Here is an 18,112-nt window from a genome sequence, read left to right as displayed (position 1 = left end):
TACACAAATAAAGTAAATCATGATAAAGTACATGGCTAAATAATAATAACTAACTTACAGCTAAGTCATGCCTCTCTCTTCTTTACACACATATATACAAAGTAAAGAAATACACCCTAATAAAATACAAAATAATTACCGAAAGTTTAAATAAATTAAAACAGCTAAAAAATAATAATATTGACTAACGTTACAGCTAAGAAGAATGATACGTCCTAAAAAAAACAAACAACAAACAAAACATATCGAAAGAATATTCAACATGTACTGCTGATGTAGTTTTGCATCACACGTAGAATGTCTATTTTCTCCTGAGGAGAAACAACTTAAAAAAAGGGGGAAAAGAAACTAAAATGAACACAAACAGAAATGAAACTAACTTAAATATATATATATATATATATATATATATATATATATATATATATATATATATATATATTTTGTTATATGCTAGTACAGTAGTTACTCTTGTTTGAAACTTACAAAGTTAGCTCTGCCTAGCAAGCAAGCAAGCAAGCAAACAAACACACACACAGACAGACATGACGCTGCGATTTTTTTTTAAACCCAACAAATATAAAGTTTTAAAAACAAAATAACGAAGAAAACAATACGACTAATTATTTTAAGTATTTACCTTTTCGATTATGTACTGATTATCAGTCCTGGAATTGTAGAATTGTAGATAAAGAACTTCGAGTCCGCTGTCCACTCAGTCGTAATGGCGCTGGCAGTGAGCCTCAGCTTCAAACTCAAAATAATATATGCCACACCCATCCTAGCCTTAAACCAATTGTATAATGGCACGGCTCATGGTCATGGCAATGGCCCAAACACAAAAAAACAAAATAGCTAGTTGGACGGCTGAGAAATTACCTTTTTGTCATCATGAATTTTTTAATGAAATTAGAGCTCGTCGGCTGAAAAGGGTTAAATAACAGTATACACATAATAATACAAAAGCAGCAATTTGAAAGTTACATTAAAACCCGCCAAGATAAGAAAGCCATTTTATAAAACCACGTTTTTAGTCTTGACTTGAAAACTGTAACAGTCCCAGCTGCCCTGACAAACGAAGGCAGAGCATTCCATAATTTAGGAGCTCTACAAGAAAAAGCCCTACCTCCTGTTTTGCTTTTTTTGACCCTAGGAATAACCATCAGCCCTGCATCCTGTGATCTGTGAGTGTGGTTTAGAAGATACAGGGTCAGTAACTCCTGCAAATAACTAGGTGCTAATCCATTCAGGGCCTTGTACGTTAACAGCAAAATCTTATAATCAATTCTATACTGCACAGGGAGCCAATGTAAAGAGACCAGAACTGAGGTAATATGTTCACTTTTCCTGGTTTTGGTCAGAATTCTAGTGGCATAACTCTGTACAAGCTGCAACGTTATCACACGTTTTGGGACACCAGAAAAAAGTGCATTACAATAATCAATTCTAGATGAAACAAAGGCAGACATTAGTCTCTCGGCATCAGATACAAAAATAATTGGGCTAAGTTTGGCAATATTTCTCAAATGATAAAAAGATTCCCTAATACGAGTCTCAAATGATAACTCAGGATCAATGATGATGCCCAAACTTAATTTCTAGTTTAAGTTTTGATGAGACTGCTCATGTATTCCCATATTTCCTTTTTGTGTTAGCCTATAGGCGTATTTCAGGGGACGAGATCCGGGGCTTCACCATGCTTTCCCCGTCAATCTTCTCCTGTTTCCTATTTAAGTCTGAATCTCACGCAGCTTGCTGTCCAGCATTTTCGTTTGTTTTCTCTTTCTAGCAATCGCTCAGACTCCGTCAAACTTTCAAATGTGCTTAAACTTTCTCTCTTTACTAATGTCTAAACTTCATCTTCTCGTTCTCTCGTCCGACTCAGAAGATTTAGAGCAATTTTCCTACCTGCTCCGAATGTTTTTCTCTTTCCTTCTCGCTGCAGCAGCTTCATCGCCAGTTAAGCCTGCAACTATCTCTCCAGCCGCACCATTCAAAGCGCCGCTCCATTATTCAACCTCCGCTGCATCTCCATTATAAAGATTGTCCCTTGTAGGTCTTACCCTGATTTTAGACCTCTTTTAACCGCGTTTTCAGAGGTTTGTGACCCAACGCCTGCGGACTCTGCGCATCCATAGCCCATTCTACTTTCCTCTGTCCAAAATACAATCCACCGTCATTCTCTTTCTACATAGATTCACCGCAATATCATTGAAGATCGCCAGATTTCAGTTGTTGGCATGAATCAGCATCAAAGCAGTTAGGATAAACATTTCCAATCATATGGACCATTGATCACAATAATAAAATCTATTCTAACCTGCAACATTTTCTAAAGCCAACAGTTTCATTTTATGCATAACGTCCAGATGGCAGTATAATATCACAAGTTCTAAATTCTCTTTTCAAATCAGGTTAATGTTTAATTCGATGTGTGCTGCCAGTCAAGCATGGAAATCATGTCCTTTGATTTATCAGCGTTTCTGTTAAAACAGCCTCCTACCTTGCAATGGACAATACACTCATAGACTGCTCCTGACTAAATCAATAGGTTTTGCAGTGACCTCACAGCAATGCATTCTGCATCTCTCCTGAAAGCAGCCTCATCTTAAACACTTAAAGACCAACATCGACATCCTATCAAAATTCTGATTGGCTGACAATTGTGCAACAATCTCCTGCAATCCCAAAGAGGCACTTCATGCTGTTTAAATTTGCACGTATCTCACAATGAGTTACTTTTCACTCACTTCAGCAGATCTCTGCTCTCTACAGCAGGCCAATGCACACTACTGGCGGTAGTCCACTGCACTGTTACAGATCACCGCTTCAGCAGATCTCTGCTCTCAATAAAGCAAGAAATAATATTAAGATTGTGGGCTACTTTAATTAGTCACTGGAATGGCCTGTCCTTATTCTATCAAGACCTGAATTCAGCTCCTCATGTTTGAATCTCTTTACTGATGCTTCATTCTTAGGATTCAGGGATTACCTAGGGACTGAATGGTTCTCTAGTGAATGCCCTCCTGAAATTCAGAACCTTTCTTCCCACCTCATAGCTACTGCTCTTCTGGAACTGTATCCCATCATCGCAGCTGCTCACATCTGGGGCCACCAACGGTCAAGAAAATCTATCACGTTCTTTAGCGACAATAAATCTACAGTCCATATCATCAATAAAGGAAGATCTTCCTCTACCCTTATAATGCAGTTACTTCATCGCCTCATTTGGATTTCAGTGTCTTTTAATTTCTTCATTCAAGCCTGTTACATTCCCGGTTCACATAATGCAGCTGATGCTCTTTCTCGCCTACAGATCGCCAGATTTTAGCAGTTGATTCCCACAGCATCTCCCGCACCTCTCCAAGTTCCGCAATAACAGCACCTAGTATTCCTGTGAGCTTTCTGGTCGTCAACCTTCTTCAATCTGCTAGAAATTACATGTCGGCTGCCCTAGCTCCATCAACCATCCTACTCTACAGACTGGTCTTCTGCGCAAAAAAAAACCCAAATTCAGCCAGTTCAGTTTAATCAAGACTGGATCCTAGCCTTTGTCGTCCACACACAAGACATTCTACACCTCTCTGCTCCCACAATCAAATCTTACATCTCTGGAATTCAGTTCCATTACCGTCTCATGTCAGTGTCCTCTCCGATTCTTCTGGCCATTCCAGCAGTCCGCCTGATTCTCCGTGGCATATCTAAGAGCTCCTACTTCCCCATCTCGACTTGCTATATCTTCAGATATTCTACAGTCGCTCATATCAATCTTGCGAAAAGGCTGTTTCAACCTCTTCGATCTCCTCATGGAAGTCATGTGCTTAACTGCTTTCTTTGGATTCCTCAGATGCTCTGAATATACAGTACCATCGCGTTCCAGCTTCCCGTCTCTCGGCATCTGTTACCAACGACATCTCCTTAGTTCCAGATTCTCATTTCCTAATTATGCTCTGCATCTCTAAGATCAACTTTGTCAGGGTCAATTTATACAGCTGTCGAAGATTAATTCTCCATTATGTCCCTACACCACCATGTCTAGATACATCTACAGCAAGAAGCCTTTCCTCATGACGTATTCAATGTTCACCAGCTCCTCCCGTGCAGTAGTTACAAGACATTGGTTCTCAACTCACCTTGCCTCTCTCATCTCCAAAGTTGGCCTTTCTCCTCAGTTCTACACTCCTCACTCCTTTAGAATTGGAGTAGCCACCTCAGCAGCAAAAGCCAACATCAATCAGCATCTAATTAAGAGCCTAGGACGCTGGTCCTCCTCAGCAGTAGAATCATACATACGCACATCTGTTTCTGATATAGCTGCAGCTCAACAAAACATTGTAAGCATGCCTGGAGTGGGGGCTACCTGATCCACCGGGTCCACCAGAGGTTTCCCCCCTAATAGGATTTTTCCTCTCCATGGTGTGGCAGGTAAACACATAATTTCACTTTATCCATTCTTTTGTCCAAAAAAAACTAAAAAAAACTAATCCATCCTGTTTGTCTAGTATGTCTTTTTTCCTCCTTTCTTAAATGTTATGCATTGGCACGTGAACTATTGTTTGTCCCATGGGTGTTGGGTTACGTGGGTAGACGGGGGTCCAACCTTTGGGGATAAGTGAGGCTCACTTCCCTGACCTCTATGGCCGCTGCCATCCGTGCCTCCGCCAAGGGGTGGGGTTCTCACCGCGTGAGTCAGAGGGGACCCCCAGCCACACACTCTATCCTTTAGCAGCGCCTGCTCTTTATCTTATTCAAATCAGCGCAGGAGCCTATTCCACCTACACGACTGCCGCTCCACAGAGCTTGTCGTGGACTCTGCCAAGCCAATGCTGTGACATCCAGTGCTTGATGTCTGTAAGACAAGTAGCTAATAACACCCAGGCAGAAGAAGTTCCTGGCTTCAAGGACAAATATAGTTGGGTATCATCTATATTTGTCCATAAAATTGTGCCAAATTTGATTAAACTTTGCATGGACATTTGTTGCAATAAGTAATACTCCACATTCATACTGTGAGTTGTGCTTCCAGTGGTGGTTTCAGGAATATCCAGGAGACTGACTTGATAGAAATTGGACAGTGAGGTCTAGCGTTGAGGTAGTTGCATGTGCACCCACTATCATACCTTTGTCATGTGCTTTTCTCACACACTTAGTGAATCAATTAAAACATGGATACATTGTAGACTAGGGCATTTTGAAAGTGTACTCTACTGTCCAATTTGTTTGCCAGTGAGAGTAGGTAATAGGAACCTGCTTTTTTTCAATATCTAAAAATAGTCTCGCCCACATCTTCGAAACCACACAAAGTTTGATGGAACTATACATGGCCATGACTAATCTTTAGAAGGATTTGTTTTTTAAAGTTTAGTTTGTTAATTTGCACTATACAATTGTAACATTTGTAGGTGTCTAGTGTATTTTAAAAGCGATTATATAAATTATGCTAATTATATATCTATGTCCTATAGAGTTTCCCAAAATGGGAGCATTGTTGTTGATTAATATGTTTGCTGCATAGCTTACCATGCAATATGTAAATAAGGTACAGTTTTAGACAAGTGCTATTGCTTTTTATTGAGGCCCACAGTGTGACAGATGCTGCTGTCTTTATTTGTTGTTTTTTTTATTTGGCAGTTTACCACATGAGCTTTGTCAAACCAATTAACTAATTTGGCTTCCTTTATCATGTAGCTGAACCCTATCTTCATAAACTATCATCGAAAAGATAGCTAATACTTGTCTAGACTAGAAAAAAGTTAGATGTGCATGTAAGTCGAGCAATAATACTATTGCTACACAATATACTCCACATGAAAAATATGTGTACAGTATTCCAGGTAGTTTATTATAGATTTACATGCTCTGGAGGTTTTAAAGGTTTTTAAAGCTTCTGTGTATACTTTTGTTTAAGTAGACTCTACACTGAGGGACCATACCAGGAACGTTAAATATGGATAATGTGGTTTAGATTGTAACAATTTGTGCCTAAAGGACAGCTGCTTAATTCAATGAATAGATCTGGCAGCTGTGATTGATTTCATAATTATCCCTGACCTATGGGAACTACATTTTTTTTTCTTTTACAATTTTCCTTATTAAGCCAATCTTTGGCTATAGTTTTCTAAACTAACATAATAGGTTCAATTTACCAGAAGAAATGCAAACATGTTTCTTAGTTCAATATATTATCAGAAATGTTGAGATTCTTTTCACACATTTACTGAACCAGGTTCTTTTGTATTAGATGTTTCCGACTTGCTTTGTTTTTCATATAGGCTATATTAGATACAATCAAGGAAATAAGCAGCTGCTCTCAAACAGAAAGTTCAATGTCACGAGAGGATTTGAAGTCTTGGATTCTCTTTGCAACCTAGTTACAGACACTATCTATAGCAAGGAGAGTTTTGTGCTGCTTGGAAAGAGATTTAAAATTAGCCCATCACTCAGTAACTTTAGATTCCTTCTTTTAATGTACATACCCAGGGAAAAGACTGTACTACAGTTGCTTTGAGATACAGATTGTGTTTTTTTATTTAATTGATGTTTTCATGGTCTTTTATAAACAGTGGATTATCAAAACTTCACTACTTATCTGCATCATTTAAAAAAAAAAAGTGAAATTAGCTGCATTGTTCCTCTATTACAGTACATTCTCTCTTACTGAATCTTTGAGTTATGTGTACAAAAAGCAGAAGAAAAACATATCGACCTCAGGCTGCAGATTATGTTTAAAATTAGCACATTAAAAAAAGCACTTTGTTGAGCATTCAGGTCTACTCTAAATTGTTCCAATAGACGTTTGCTTGTATGTATACCAGATGGTGCTACATATTTAATTACCTTAAAATAACATCAACAGACGGTGATGGGTGAATGAGTACAAGTAACAAAAGTTGCATTAAAAGTAACGGACAGCATCGGGATTCCAGTTGTAAGCGTCTTGTGTTCCGTGCAAGTTCTCTGCTACTGCCTGGTTTACCTCCAGATGTGACCCACTGCTCCTCCATGTGACTTCAAGCTCAGAGAGGACAGATCTTTGAGATCAAATGAAAAAGCAAGTATCAAGACAAACTGATGCTAAGATGGTGTCTCTGTATTATATAGCCCCCAGGTTGAGACTGTGATGAACTGACTGACAAACTGACAGTCAGACCAAGATTGTCAGTTATAACTGGTATATACCCAAAAACATTTCACCTGTTTAAAAAGAGCCAAGTTAAATACAAGGAGGGAGGCAAGTTACACAAGACATACCTTGCCTACGCAATCAGCCAAACACAAGCGGTTGAGTAAATATTGCATCATTTGGGCCTTGTCTACAGTATTTAAAACACATTTTATAACTAGTAAAGTAGAAATAATAATAATAATAATAATAATAATAATAATAATAATAATACTGTAGTGATCTGTGTATTATTTGCGTACTGTATTCCCTCTTGTTTCTACTGTCTGTGCTGTTAATGCCGCTGTATTGTGTCCCTCTCACCCCCATCTGTATTACCTGTAGTTGCGGGTTCGCTCTCTGTGGCTGTGCGAGCTATCCTGCACGCATGGTGCGCCCTGGTCCCTGTCATTGGCAGTTGATTGTGTGTGCCCATTGGTCCTAGTGTACGGCTGGGGAGCAATGGGATAGCTGTTCGCTCTGGCACCCGATTAGCATAAAGGGGCGGGGCTAGGTTAAAACGGGCCGTTGCACGCTCATTGTGGTCAGTGGAGAGCAAGTGGCTAGAGCAGTGGGCTCTGTATGGTGGTATAAAAACAAGAAGTAACTCAGCGTTGAGCAGGAGCAGATAGAAGACAGAGATGGACCAGTGGCTGTGGTACGACCCCGAGCCGTCACGGAACCCGTGGGATGGCGGACTGGAGGATCTCCTTGGTGGCTTGGAGGAGCAAGGCTGGTGCCATGCTTGCGGGGAGATCGGGCACCAAGTGGCGTGCTGCCCCTTCCAGGAGGAAGGGGACCTACTGCCTGCCCGAAAACGAAAGCCGTTCAAGGAGGCTAACGAGGGATCCTGGACCATCTCCAGTGTATGAGATGGGAGACCTGCCGCCGCCGCCTGAGAGAGCGCTGTTGCCGCCGCCGCCACCTGAGAGAGCGCCACCGCCGCCTGAGAGAGTGCCGTTGCTGCCGCCTGAGAGAGCACTGCCGGCGCCTGAGAGAGCGCCGCTGCCGCCACCGCCTGAGAGAGCGCTGCTGCCGCCACCGCCTGAGAGAGCACCGCCGCCGCCTGAGAGAGCGCCGCTGCCGCCACCGCCTGAGAGAGCGCCACTGCCGCCACCGTCTGAGAGAGCACCGCCGCCGCCTGAGAGAGCGCCGCTGCCGCCACCGCCTGAGAGAGCACCGCCACCGCCTGAGAGAGCACCGCCGCTGCCTGAGAGAGCGCCGCTGCCGCCGCCGCCTGAGAGAGCGCCGCTGCCGCCACCACCGCCTGAGAGAACGCCGCTGCCGCCGCCGCCGCCTGAGAGCGCTGCTGCCACCGCCGCCTGTGAGAGCGCCGCTGCCGCCGCCGCCTGAGAGAGCGCCGCTGCCGCCGCCGCCACCACCGCCTGAGAGAGCGCCGCTGCCGCCGCCGCCGCCTGAGAGCGCTGTTGCCGCCGCCGCCTGAGAGAGCGCCGCTGCCCGAGAGAGCGCCGCTGCCCGAGAGAGCGCCGCTGCCCGAGAGAGGGTCGCCGCCGCCTGAGAAGGCACCACCGCCACTGCCGCCTGAGAAAGCACCACTGCTACCTGCCTTGTTAAGAGAGGCACCGCTGGAAGCGCCAGTCCTTTTAAGGGCTGCGACCAAGGGACAGGAGCAGAAAGAACCGCTGCCGAAGAGCCCAGATCTGCCGCTGCCTGAGGGAGAACCCCTGATACTGGGGTGCCGAGAGTCACTCAGGCCAACGGAGGAGAGCAGATTGCCTTCCGCATAGCACGGCCCGCCGGCTCACCCACCAAAGCCCTTGGAGGGAAAACCGGACATGCGGGGAGGGGGTCTGTGTTTCAGGGGTGGAGGTTGCCGATCACGGTTATATGCTGCATGGAGCCCTGTGAACTTTTTGGGGGCAAAAAGGCTAAGGTGGGGGTAGTGTAGCGATCTGTGTATTGTTTGCATACTGTATTCCCTCTTGTTTCTACTGTCTGTGCTGTTAATGCCGCTGTATTGTGTCCCCCACCCCCCCCTGTTTGTATTACCTGTAGTTGCGGGTTCGCTCTGTCCCTGTGGCTGTGCGAGCTATCCTGCACGCATGGTGCGCCCTGGTCCCTGTCATTGGCAGTTGATTTTGTGTGCCCATTGGTCCTAGTGTACGGCTGGGGACAAATGGGATAGCTGTTCGCTCTGGCACCCGATTAGCATAAAGGGGCGGGGCTAGGTTATAAAACGGGCGTTGCGCGCGCATTGTGGTCGGTGGAGAGCAAGTGGCTAGAGCAGTGGCTCTGTATGGTGCTGAAAGATCCTAAATAAAGCTTTGAACCTTTAAGCAGCGTGTTGTCTCCTTCTGTTCTGTCTACTGCGTGAAACGCTACAATATGTTATTTTCTTTTGCAGGATCCCTTTGTCTTTGAACCTAACTGTCTCTTCAAAGTGGATGAGTTTGGTTTCTTTCTCACATGGAAAAGTGATGGAAAGGTAGTTTAATATTTTAATTCCAAAATACTTTATCATGCTGGCATATCCTACCCCTTTTTATTTTAACTACTGACTTCAGATGTGTTGTTAAGTAATATTAGTTTAATTGAACTAATATAACACATCTAGGACTTTTTTGTCCTGTCAGCATTTACTGTGCAGTTTATTGTGATAAACCCACCTAGATATACAATGACAATTAACATTACTATGGTATGGTGCAGAAAACTTCTACAATATACAGAAAGTACATTTTTTTTAAAGTATTTGAGTTTACTTTTCTCTTTTGATCTTAGGAAGGCCAGGTTTTAGAATGCTCTCTGATCAACAGTATCCGGAATGGAGCTGTCCCAAAGGTAAGCAGTTCAAAAGCATTCCAATCTTGAGGTACATATTGAGATGAAAGCATAATTATTATAAATTTGAGATTTTTTTTAGAGCCAGTAGTTAATCCCTGTAAGACTTCAGGAAGTGGCACCTGTATATCTTTATTAATTATACAACAGAGAGAAACAGTTTAATTAATTTTCATTCTGTCAAATGCATGTTGATATTTCAAATAAGAAAACAATTTAGGTCTACAGATTTGCAGCCAGTGGGAAAAAAAAAAAAAAACTTTTGAAATGTATTATCTGATAATATTAAAAGTAAAAAAAGAAAGGTGAAGTCAGAGCTACAAACAAGTTATCCTAAAAAAAAATATATATATATATATATATATATATATATATATATATATATATATATATATATATATACTGCTGTAGTGACATTCAATGGAAAAAACAGGGTTAAACAATTGTAAGAGTTAATATAAATTGCCATGTTTACTTGCTACATTATGTGTTTGTGTATACTATAGGACCCTAAAATAATTACTGCATTGGAATCAGTTGGGAAAACAGAGAATGACCTAGAGGGACGCATAGTGTGTGTCTGCTGTGGTACTGACTTGGTGAACCTGAACTTTATTTACATGGTTGCAAACAATGCAGAAACAGCAAAGGTATGTTGTGTATGACAAGAGATGTACAGTAAATATAAAAATGTCCCTCACAAACAAGTCTCTTTCTAAGTACATTTGTTGTTTTTTAGGTATGTTACTGAAGAAGAACTTGTCTATTTGGCAACAGGAAAAAAAAAGACACTTCTATTGCCACAGGCAATCGTCTAACACTAAAGCCAAACAATACATTGAGTGGTAGAAAGTACCTCAGAAATATTATTATTAAGAAGTGCTTTCAAATGTATACTGTATCTAGGATCTCATAGATATAGGCAGTGTGAGTTCTAGCTTAAGAAACTATTGGATCTCATTCAAAAAATGAATGTAATATGTCGTTTGCTGTCAGGGAGACAGGGAATAAACTGCTTCCCTCTAGTGCCTTCAAAATTATATTAACATTGAAAGTTGCGTTTTTATGTTTTATAACATCATTGAACTGTAAATCACAGCAGAGGCAGTGATGAGTCATTAAATTGGGGAATGACTTAGCAGTCAGGTGCTAATGCAGTAGACATTGTTCATTGTAGGGTGGGAGTGTATTGGGAGGACACACATGAAATCCCATGAATTATCACCGTGCACACAGTTTTTTCATCAGCATCAGAAATGTGTTCATTAACGACCTCATCGACTCAATTTCATAGGATTAACGGATTGATTTAATTAACACATTTAATTTGAAAATCACTTGCTACTAAAGCTGAATTTTAACATTAGTGTAACTTTCAGTTCAATTAGTTAGTTGCAACCAAATACATACAGTACATGAATTGGTTACATAATAAAAAATAAAAAATACATTTTTAAAGTGGTTAAAAAATGACTGCAGTTTATAAATAAAAACACTACTTCTTTAGTAATGTTCGGATCTGTAAATCTGTAAAATGTTATGTTCATCCAGAACAGTGAATTATATATTACTTCAGTATCTGTAAATTATCAGTTTTTTTTCTTAATGCTCCTTTACCTAATTGTTCACTGAATTTCGAATGTGAAAAACAAGCTAGTTACATATAAACCATTCCATTACACCCAAAAAAAGATGGAATTCTGAAAATGCATTTTGGATATCTCATGACAAACAGGTGCTTCAGTTCATTAGTGGTTTGGAGTCTGTTTACATAACAAAGTGATTTAAGATGACCCAGAAGATAAAAGAGAAGTTGAAGGGAGATTGATGCAAATAATTGCTCATATTTTGTAAATTCAGAATCACTTTGACTATGAAACATATTGAATGTTCCATTTATATTTTGATGTTTAGGTTCTGAATGTTATCTACAGTATATGGCACTGTTCTTTTGCAATACAGTTGATGTCAATATAGTTTTGTCTATTGTTTCTTAGCAATGGATGGAAGGGTTGAGATCAGTGATCCATAACTTCAGAGCTAATAATGTCTGTCCCATGACTTGCCTAAAAAAACAGTAAGTAAAATACTGTCAGTAAAGTAAATTTAACTGACTGGTAAACATCCTGGCTGATTTCAGATATAACTGTGATCTTGTTGTCTTTCATTTTCAGCTGGATGAGGCTATCATTTTTGACAAATACAAATGGAAAGATTCCAGTCAGAAGGTAAGGAGTATATACAAAAAGAAAAATATAAAGATGTATGAATATGAATATAAAAACAAACAAACAAACAAACAAACAAAAAACACCTGGTACTATAAAACTTTGAATGACTTCATACAACTGAGACATATTCAAATGAGAAATATGATCAGATGTGAAATATGCTCAGATGAGAATAACACCCTACTCTTTCTGAACTAGTGCATTCCCTTGGATTACAACATCAGGATCAGTAATGATGCACTCAGCTCATCACAGTCTTCATAATGTGTGTAACCTGTACCTCCAGGCACTGTTTGTGTTCTATTCAAGCAAACCCTATCGGAGGTTATTCAACTCTTCTACACTGCTTTGTTTTTAAGGGCCTGATTTTCAAAACTTGGTAACTATGAATTAAACCCCCCCAGAAAGTTTTTGCATATTTACTTCAACAACCTGATATTTATAAAGTTGTTTTCTTTTGCAATTGATATATGTGAGTACATTTACTTAAAATCTTAAAAGTTTTGAAAATCAGGCCACAAGAGAGAAGTACTTGGACCTGTGATGCTGCTTCAATATAGGCGGCCAAAGTATCTGCGTTAAGAACATAGCAACCCTTTGTAGTGGTGCGTAACATACTCTATTTTATTTTGGAGTGTTTTTTAAAACCTTAACACAGTGTTTTGTATTTCAATCATTTAGTATAACCAGGACCTTTGCATCAGGCAAAACAGAAAAAGGGATCTTTCAAGCACTTAAGGAATTAGGTCTTCCCAGTGGAAAGGTATGTCCTTTTCATGTCTTTATACATTATTTAAATATATGTTGCAAAACATTTTTTTGGTCTGCAATAACTTGACCCCATACAGTACATTCCTGTTGAGGATCCTGGAAAAAGTCATTAAAAGTATCTGTCCAAAACATTTCACATGCACAAAACCAGGATAGAATAAAGGATCAGCAATACTGTATGCATATGTGATATCTTCTGGTATACATTTATACTCCCACTGCATAGCCTGGAATAGTTCAAATTGTTATGCAATGGGAGTCTTGAATATTTTCATATACTGTATGAACAGAATAACCCCCCTGCCAAACCTGTATAATTATCATTCTTACATGTCTCTGATACTAGTAACATTATTTGACTGCCAACATATCTCCAGTTTGACGTTATAATACCTGACCCCAGCATGCTTTCCATTGGAAACTTAACAGGACACACTTAGTTGGAGAAATGTGTTTCTGCCAGCCTGCATTCCTAACATGCTAAGGAAGTACCTGATGGAAAGGGTTGGGAATGATTTCAAAGCACTATCAACTCAGTTCTAGTGGCAGACAGAAACATGGCATTATTGATATTCCAATTCGTCAATATATTTTCCCTTTAGGTTTCTTCATCTTTTATAAGTATTTGTTTTCTCTGCTCTGCATATTTATTTTAAGTTTCCTTTGTTATACTGCTAGGCAGTAGAGTCTAGATACTACCACAATGCTTACAATCAATAAAAAGATTAAGTACATATCTAATAATTAGAAAATGTATAATGATGTCCTCTACTCTGTTAAAATGATACAATTTGTCTTTTAGACTAATTTCATTATGGTAAAAAATAATTCAAATCTCTAATGTATCCACTGGAAATGATTCAGCGAACCTTTAGAGAATAGGTTGGATGTGTTCACGGGTTATGCTGCAATAAAAGTGAGCAATGTTTTCATTAAGGAATTTCTCCAAGGTGTTCTGATTTATTTCTGTTTTAAAATGGAACATTTGCCTGCAAAACATATTTTTTTATATAATATAAATATATAAAAAAGGTCTAACATGCGTGGGATTTGATTGAAACTATAACCTTCACTTTGCAAGTGTGTTGTGTTCTACTGTCAGTGCTACACAATTAGTTGAGAAAACAAGTAGCATTTTGAATTATTATTATTATTATTTGTTTATTTAGCAGATGCCTTTATCCAAGGCGACTTACAGAGGCTAGGGTGTGTGAACTATGCATCAGCTGCAGAGTCACTTACAATTACGGAGCACAAGGAGGTTAAGTGACTTGCTCAGGGTCACACAATGAGTCAGTGGCTGAGGTGGGATTTGAACCGAGGACCTCCTGGTTACCCCACACTGGACCACACAGCCTGCTGAATGAAGTTGGCCAGCTGAGAATTTGTTATTTTTTACATTTTGGAGATTTTCTTTTTTTTGAGTCATCATCTTATCATTCTGAGATTCTGATCTTGATCTCTGAAAAATGTTGGTTTCCTGTCAGTGTAACCGTCATTGTGGTCCCTATTGGTGCAAGGAAGTACGGTTTCCTCTCGATACTGTTTGATGAGAGTAACATTGTTTGTGGTCCCCACTTGACAAAAGAATTAGCTATGCTGAAGGATAGCCTATATATTTGGTAAAAGTAAAACAGAAATAAATAAATACATTAATACATTGAAATAAATGGATACATAAATTAAAACATAAACATGTTTTTCTTTCTTTATCCATCTTGATATTTATTTATTTATTTTTCACTATCATATACACATTGCCATTTAATACTGTATGAAATGAAAATAAATACTCAACAGTTCTTGTTCAGTTGTATATTTTTGTACATAAAGGTTGTCATATATTTCTACTTTCAAATTAAAAAATATATTGTAATGAGCCTGACAATTGCTTTGTTGCAGGACTTGTCTGTTCAGTTTGTCTCATCTGTCTTTTATGTTACATGTATTGTAAGGGGAATGGGTCATGCCGTTACTTAGCATGGGAAGGGGGAGTGAGTGAATGAGTGGGGAGAATGTGTGTTGCTGTTGTGACTGGTTGATGAGCCGGACAGCGGCGGGAAATTATGGGAGGTTATATAAGGCGATGCATGAACTTGGGGACTGGCGACAGTCAGGCACTGAACTTGAGTGAGAAACTGTGGGTGCGACTGAGCAAGCGTGTGAGCTGTGACTGGAGAGAATATGCAGTGAAAGTGCCAAGACTAAAATGTAGGGTTAGTATTTTGGAGCTGTGAATTCCGGCCCCTGACAGGAATTCTCTGTAGTTTCAAATAAAACAAACATTTTGAGAATTCAACACCGTCTCCCTGAGTACTACTTTCTAAACATGAAAATGTTACAATATACTAAATGAACGGATCAAGCTTTTTATGATAGTTTGCAAAATCAGATGAAAGCTTTCAATACAATCAGGATAATAAATTATTTACAGAATCACGTTCGTCTTGTTACTTGTTAAAACCTGTAACTTTACTGCTATACTACTTGCAAAAGTATTTTATTTATGTGTAACAAGCACATAAATTTGGATTTGAACCCTAACTAGTCATACATTCACTCAAATTACATAACCGCTATGCTAAACAGATTCACATCTTAACCCTTTCAACAGATTAGGCTACTATTTCAATTTACCCTATCCAAACGGCAATACATTGCCTCAGTATAGGTTGAGCAATTTTTCTATTTCCGTAATGTGTGTGTGTGTGTGTGTGTTATAAGTGAAAAAAGAAGTGATATCTGAAACCAAAACACATTGGAAATGTGAAAAAAACGCCAAGTTATCAAAAGTGCCCAGCCGTTTAAAGTGGAGATATCAAAAACACAAGTCAAGTTTCAAGAAACAATTGGGGCTTGTGTTTTCGATATCTCCACTTTAAATGGCTGGGCACTTTTGATAGCTTGGCATTTTTTCACATTTCCAATGTGTTTTTTTGTTTCAGATCATGTTCACACTGCAGAGCTTTACAGAACCATATTTGGTAAACAGGGAATACCATCCTGTTTCCATGGTACTGTTGCAATTATGCAATGTGAGGCTCTTTGATTTTTCATAGTTATAGTAAGGCCTTTATAATAAGTGTGACAATAGGTCTAAAAATAATTGTTTGTACACTGCATTTATATGTAAAACTTTACATTAGGTGTCTAAGACACAGTAATTACACTGTAATGTCATTCATGGTTACATAGTTATTACATTGTACATGTTTAAATACAGTGAAATTACTAAAGATGCTAGTAGCTAAAAACATTTTTTGTAATTAAACATCTTGTTGCATTGTAACTTTACAATCATATGTATAATTATAGTGTAATTACTGTGTAGTTAGAGATATTCAAATATATGTCTTACTGGCAACCCTGTATAGTAAATACATTAGCACCTGCATGGTAAAACTGACATATCAGTGGCATGCAAATTAAATATTTTAGTTTCAGTATTTAGATTTCAATTGGTTTCTGTACAAATACACACCATTAATATAAATTAAGGACTTATATTTAAGCAGGCATGTTAAGAGGCATACAAAATAGTAATATGTTAGCTGGAAAGCTACATGTTTTTATTTATTTATCAATTTTTTTTTTTTTTTTTTTACAGAACGATGAAATTGAACATTCCGTCTTCACTTTTGATAAATTTTATGCACTTACTCAAAAAATCTGCCCCCGGACAGACATAGAGGAGCTGTTTAAAAAACTGTAAGTTCACAATGTTTTATTGGAATTATAATTTAATAAATTGTATGTATAAACAGCTTTGCCAAAAAAAAAAAGAAAAAAAAAAAAAAAAACAGTTACAAAATATTTAAAATCAGTGCAATCCAGCCAAAGTTCTGCATATCCAGATACTGAAGACACTGACACGTAAAATATACAAGAGAGAGGTATGGGTTGCATTATCGCCTTGAGGCCCTATTGCCAGAAAAATGGTGATGTCACTAATGGGTTTTCTTTGCATAGGGAGAAAGATCGGGACTGAATATATAAGTAAGATATATTTGTACAATTATAATAGGAACAGTGTAGCTATCCTTATACTAGCTGCTTTTCAAAATTAGCAAACATCTGAAACTGTGATAACTGTCCAACTATAATCCTACAGAACACCTAAAAAGCTGTCCGTTATCTCAATCACAGTTGTTAGTTTTGTTATTTGGCCATTTATAAAAGTCATTATAAGGAAAGCAGCAACATAATTAAAAGTGCTTCTCTGTATTCTCTAAAGCATACTTTTAATGTTTGAGCAGTCAAGCAAGCACCTGGAAACAGTCTGCATCTGCTATACTAACTTCCTTTAAAAACCTAACCTGCTGATTTAGTTTTAGTATTAACCTGTTTGTTAAACTAACTAGGTATTGTTGTAATGATTGAAAAGTGATAGCTGAAAACATAATTTCAGAAAATATTCAAATGGTATATGCACGTCCTTTAGCAATAACCAAAAACAAAGAAACAAAAAAAGGATTTATAGTTTCATGATGTAGCGTGGTGTAATGTGGAAATTTAAGCTCATTTGAAGTGTGTAACAGATACTTTTTCTAATTAATTCCTTTTCAGCAATGGAGACAAAACTGATTATTTAACCGTAGACCAATTAGTCAGCTTTCTGAATGAAGTAAGCTTTTTTCATTCATTAACTTTCTGTACCGTGGCTTGCTTTTCCATATCTTCGCAATGCATGCGTCATGCTTTCATATTCTGTCCTCGTTGTTTGCTAATCTAGCCCATGTTGTAACCACGGCAACATCCAGGTGGCATAAACTCCTACTTCATATGCTATTGTGCTTTGTTTGTCCTTTTGATGTAGTTTCTTGCTGCTAAAATACACAAATTATTGCTGTCTTATCCAGCTTGTTCCCATTTTTTTCTGAGGGGAAAAGAAATGGTAATGTACTTGTTTCTCTGCCTTCAGAAAAGCTTTGAACCAAATTAGTACAGCTTTAATATATTCATACTTCAATATGCTTCAGACTTCAAATATAATGGACAAGAGTTACATGGATCAGAAGTTTTATTTTGGGGGTTTTAAAAAACATTTCTTACCCTGAATTAGCTTAAGCTCCCTTTTTGTAGCCCACAAACATTAAAACCTCCAAGAAGGTACAACATTAAAAAGCAGCTTTCCATGTTTGTCCAC

The 18,112-nt window shown here is 38.8% G+C and overlaps 1 protein-coding gene across 4 annotated transcripts in view; it reads left to right on the top strand.

Annotated features, from left to right (window-relative positions):
- LOC117402388 (1-phosphatidylinositol 4,5-bisphosphate phosphodiesterase beta-4) overlaps positions 1-18,112 on the top strand; it is a 163,326-nt gene that overhangs the window by 90,320 nt on the left and 54,894 nt on the right. For all 4 annotated transcript variants that reach the window (XM_059024262.1, XM_059024260.1, XM_059024261.1 and 1 more), the window contains exons 5-12: positions 9,528-9,608; positions 9,905-9,964; positions 10,471-10,614; positions 11,962-12,041; positions 12,139-12,192; positions 12,877-12,958; positions 16,574-16,674; positions 17,533-17,590. In XM_059024262.1, the coding sequence (XP_058880245.1) occupies positions 9,528-9,608; positions 9,905-9,964; positions 10,471-10,614; positions 11,962-12,041; positions 12,139-12,192; positions 12,877-12,958; positions 16,574-16,674; positions 17,533-17,590 (660 nt within the window). The remainder of the gene's footprint in view (positions 1-9,527; positions 9,609-9,904; positions 9,965-10,470; positions 10,615-11,961; positions 12,042-12,138; positions 12,193-12,876; positions 12,959-16,573; positions 16,675-17,532; positions 17,591-18,112) is intronic.

Source organism: Acipenser ruthenus, chromosome 5, assembly GCF_902713425.1.
Source record: "Acipenser ruthenus chromosome 5, fAciRut3.2 maternal haplotype, whole genome shotgun sequence".
NCBI classification, from domain to species: domain Eukaryota; kingdom Metazoa; phylum Chordata; class Actinopteri; order Acipenseriformes; family Acipenseridae; genus Acipenser; species Acipenser ruthenus.
The sequence above is the reverse complement of the archived record's forward strand: the minus strand, read 5'-3'. Positions and strand labels throughout refer to the sequence as shown.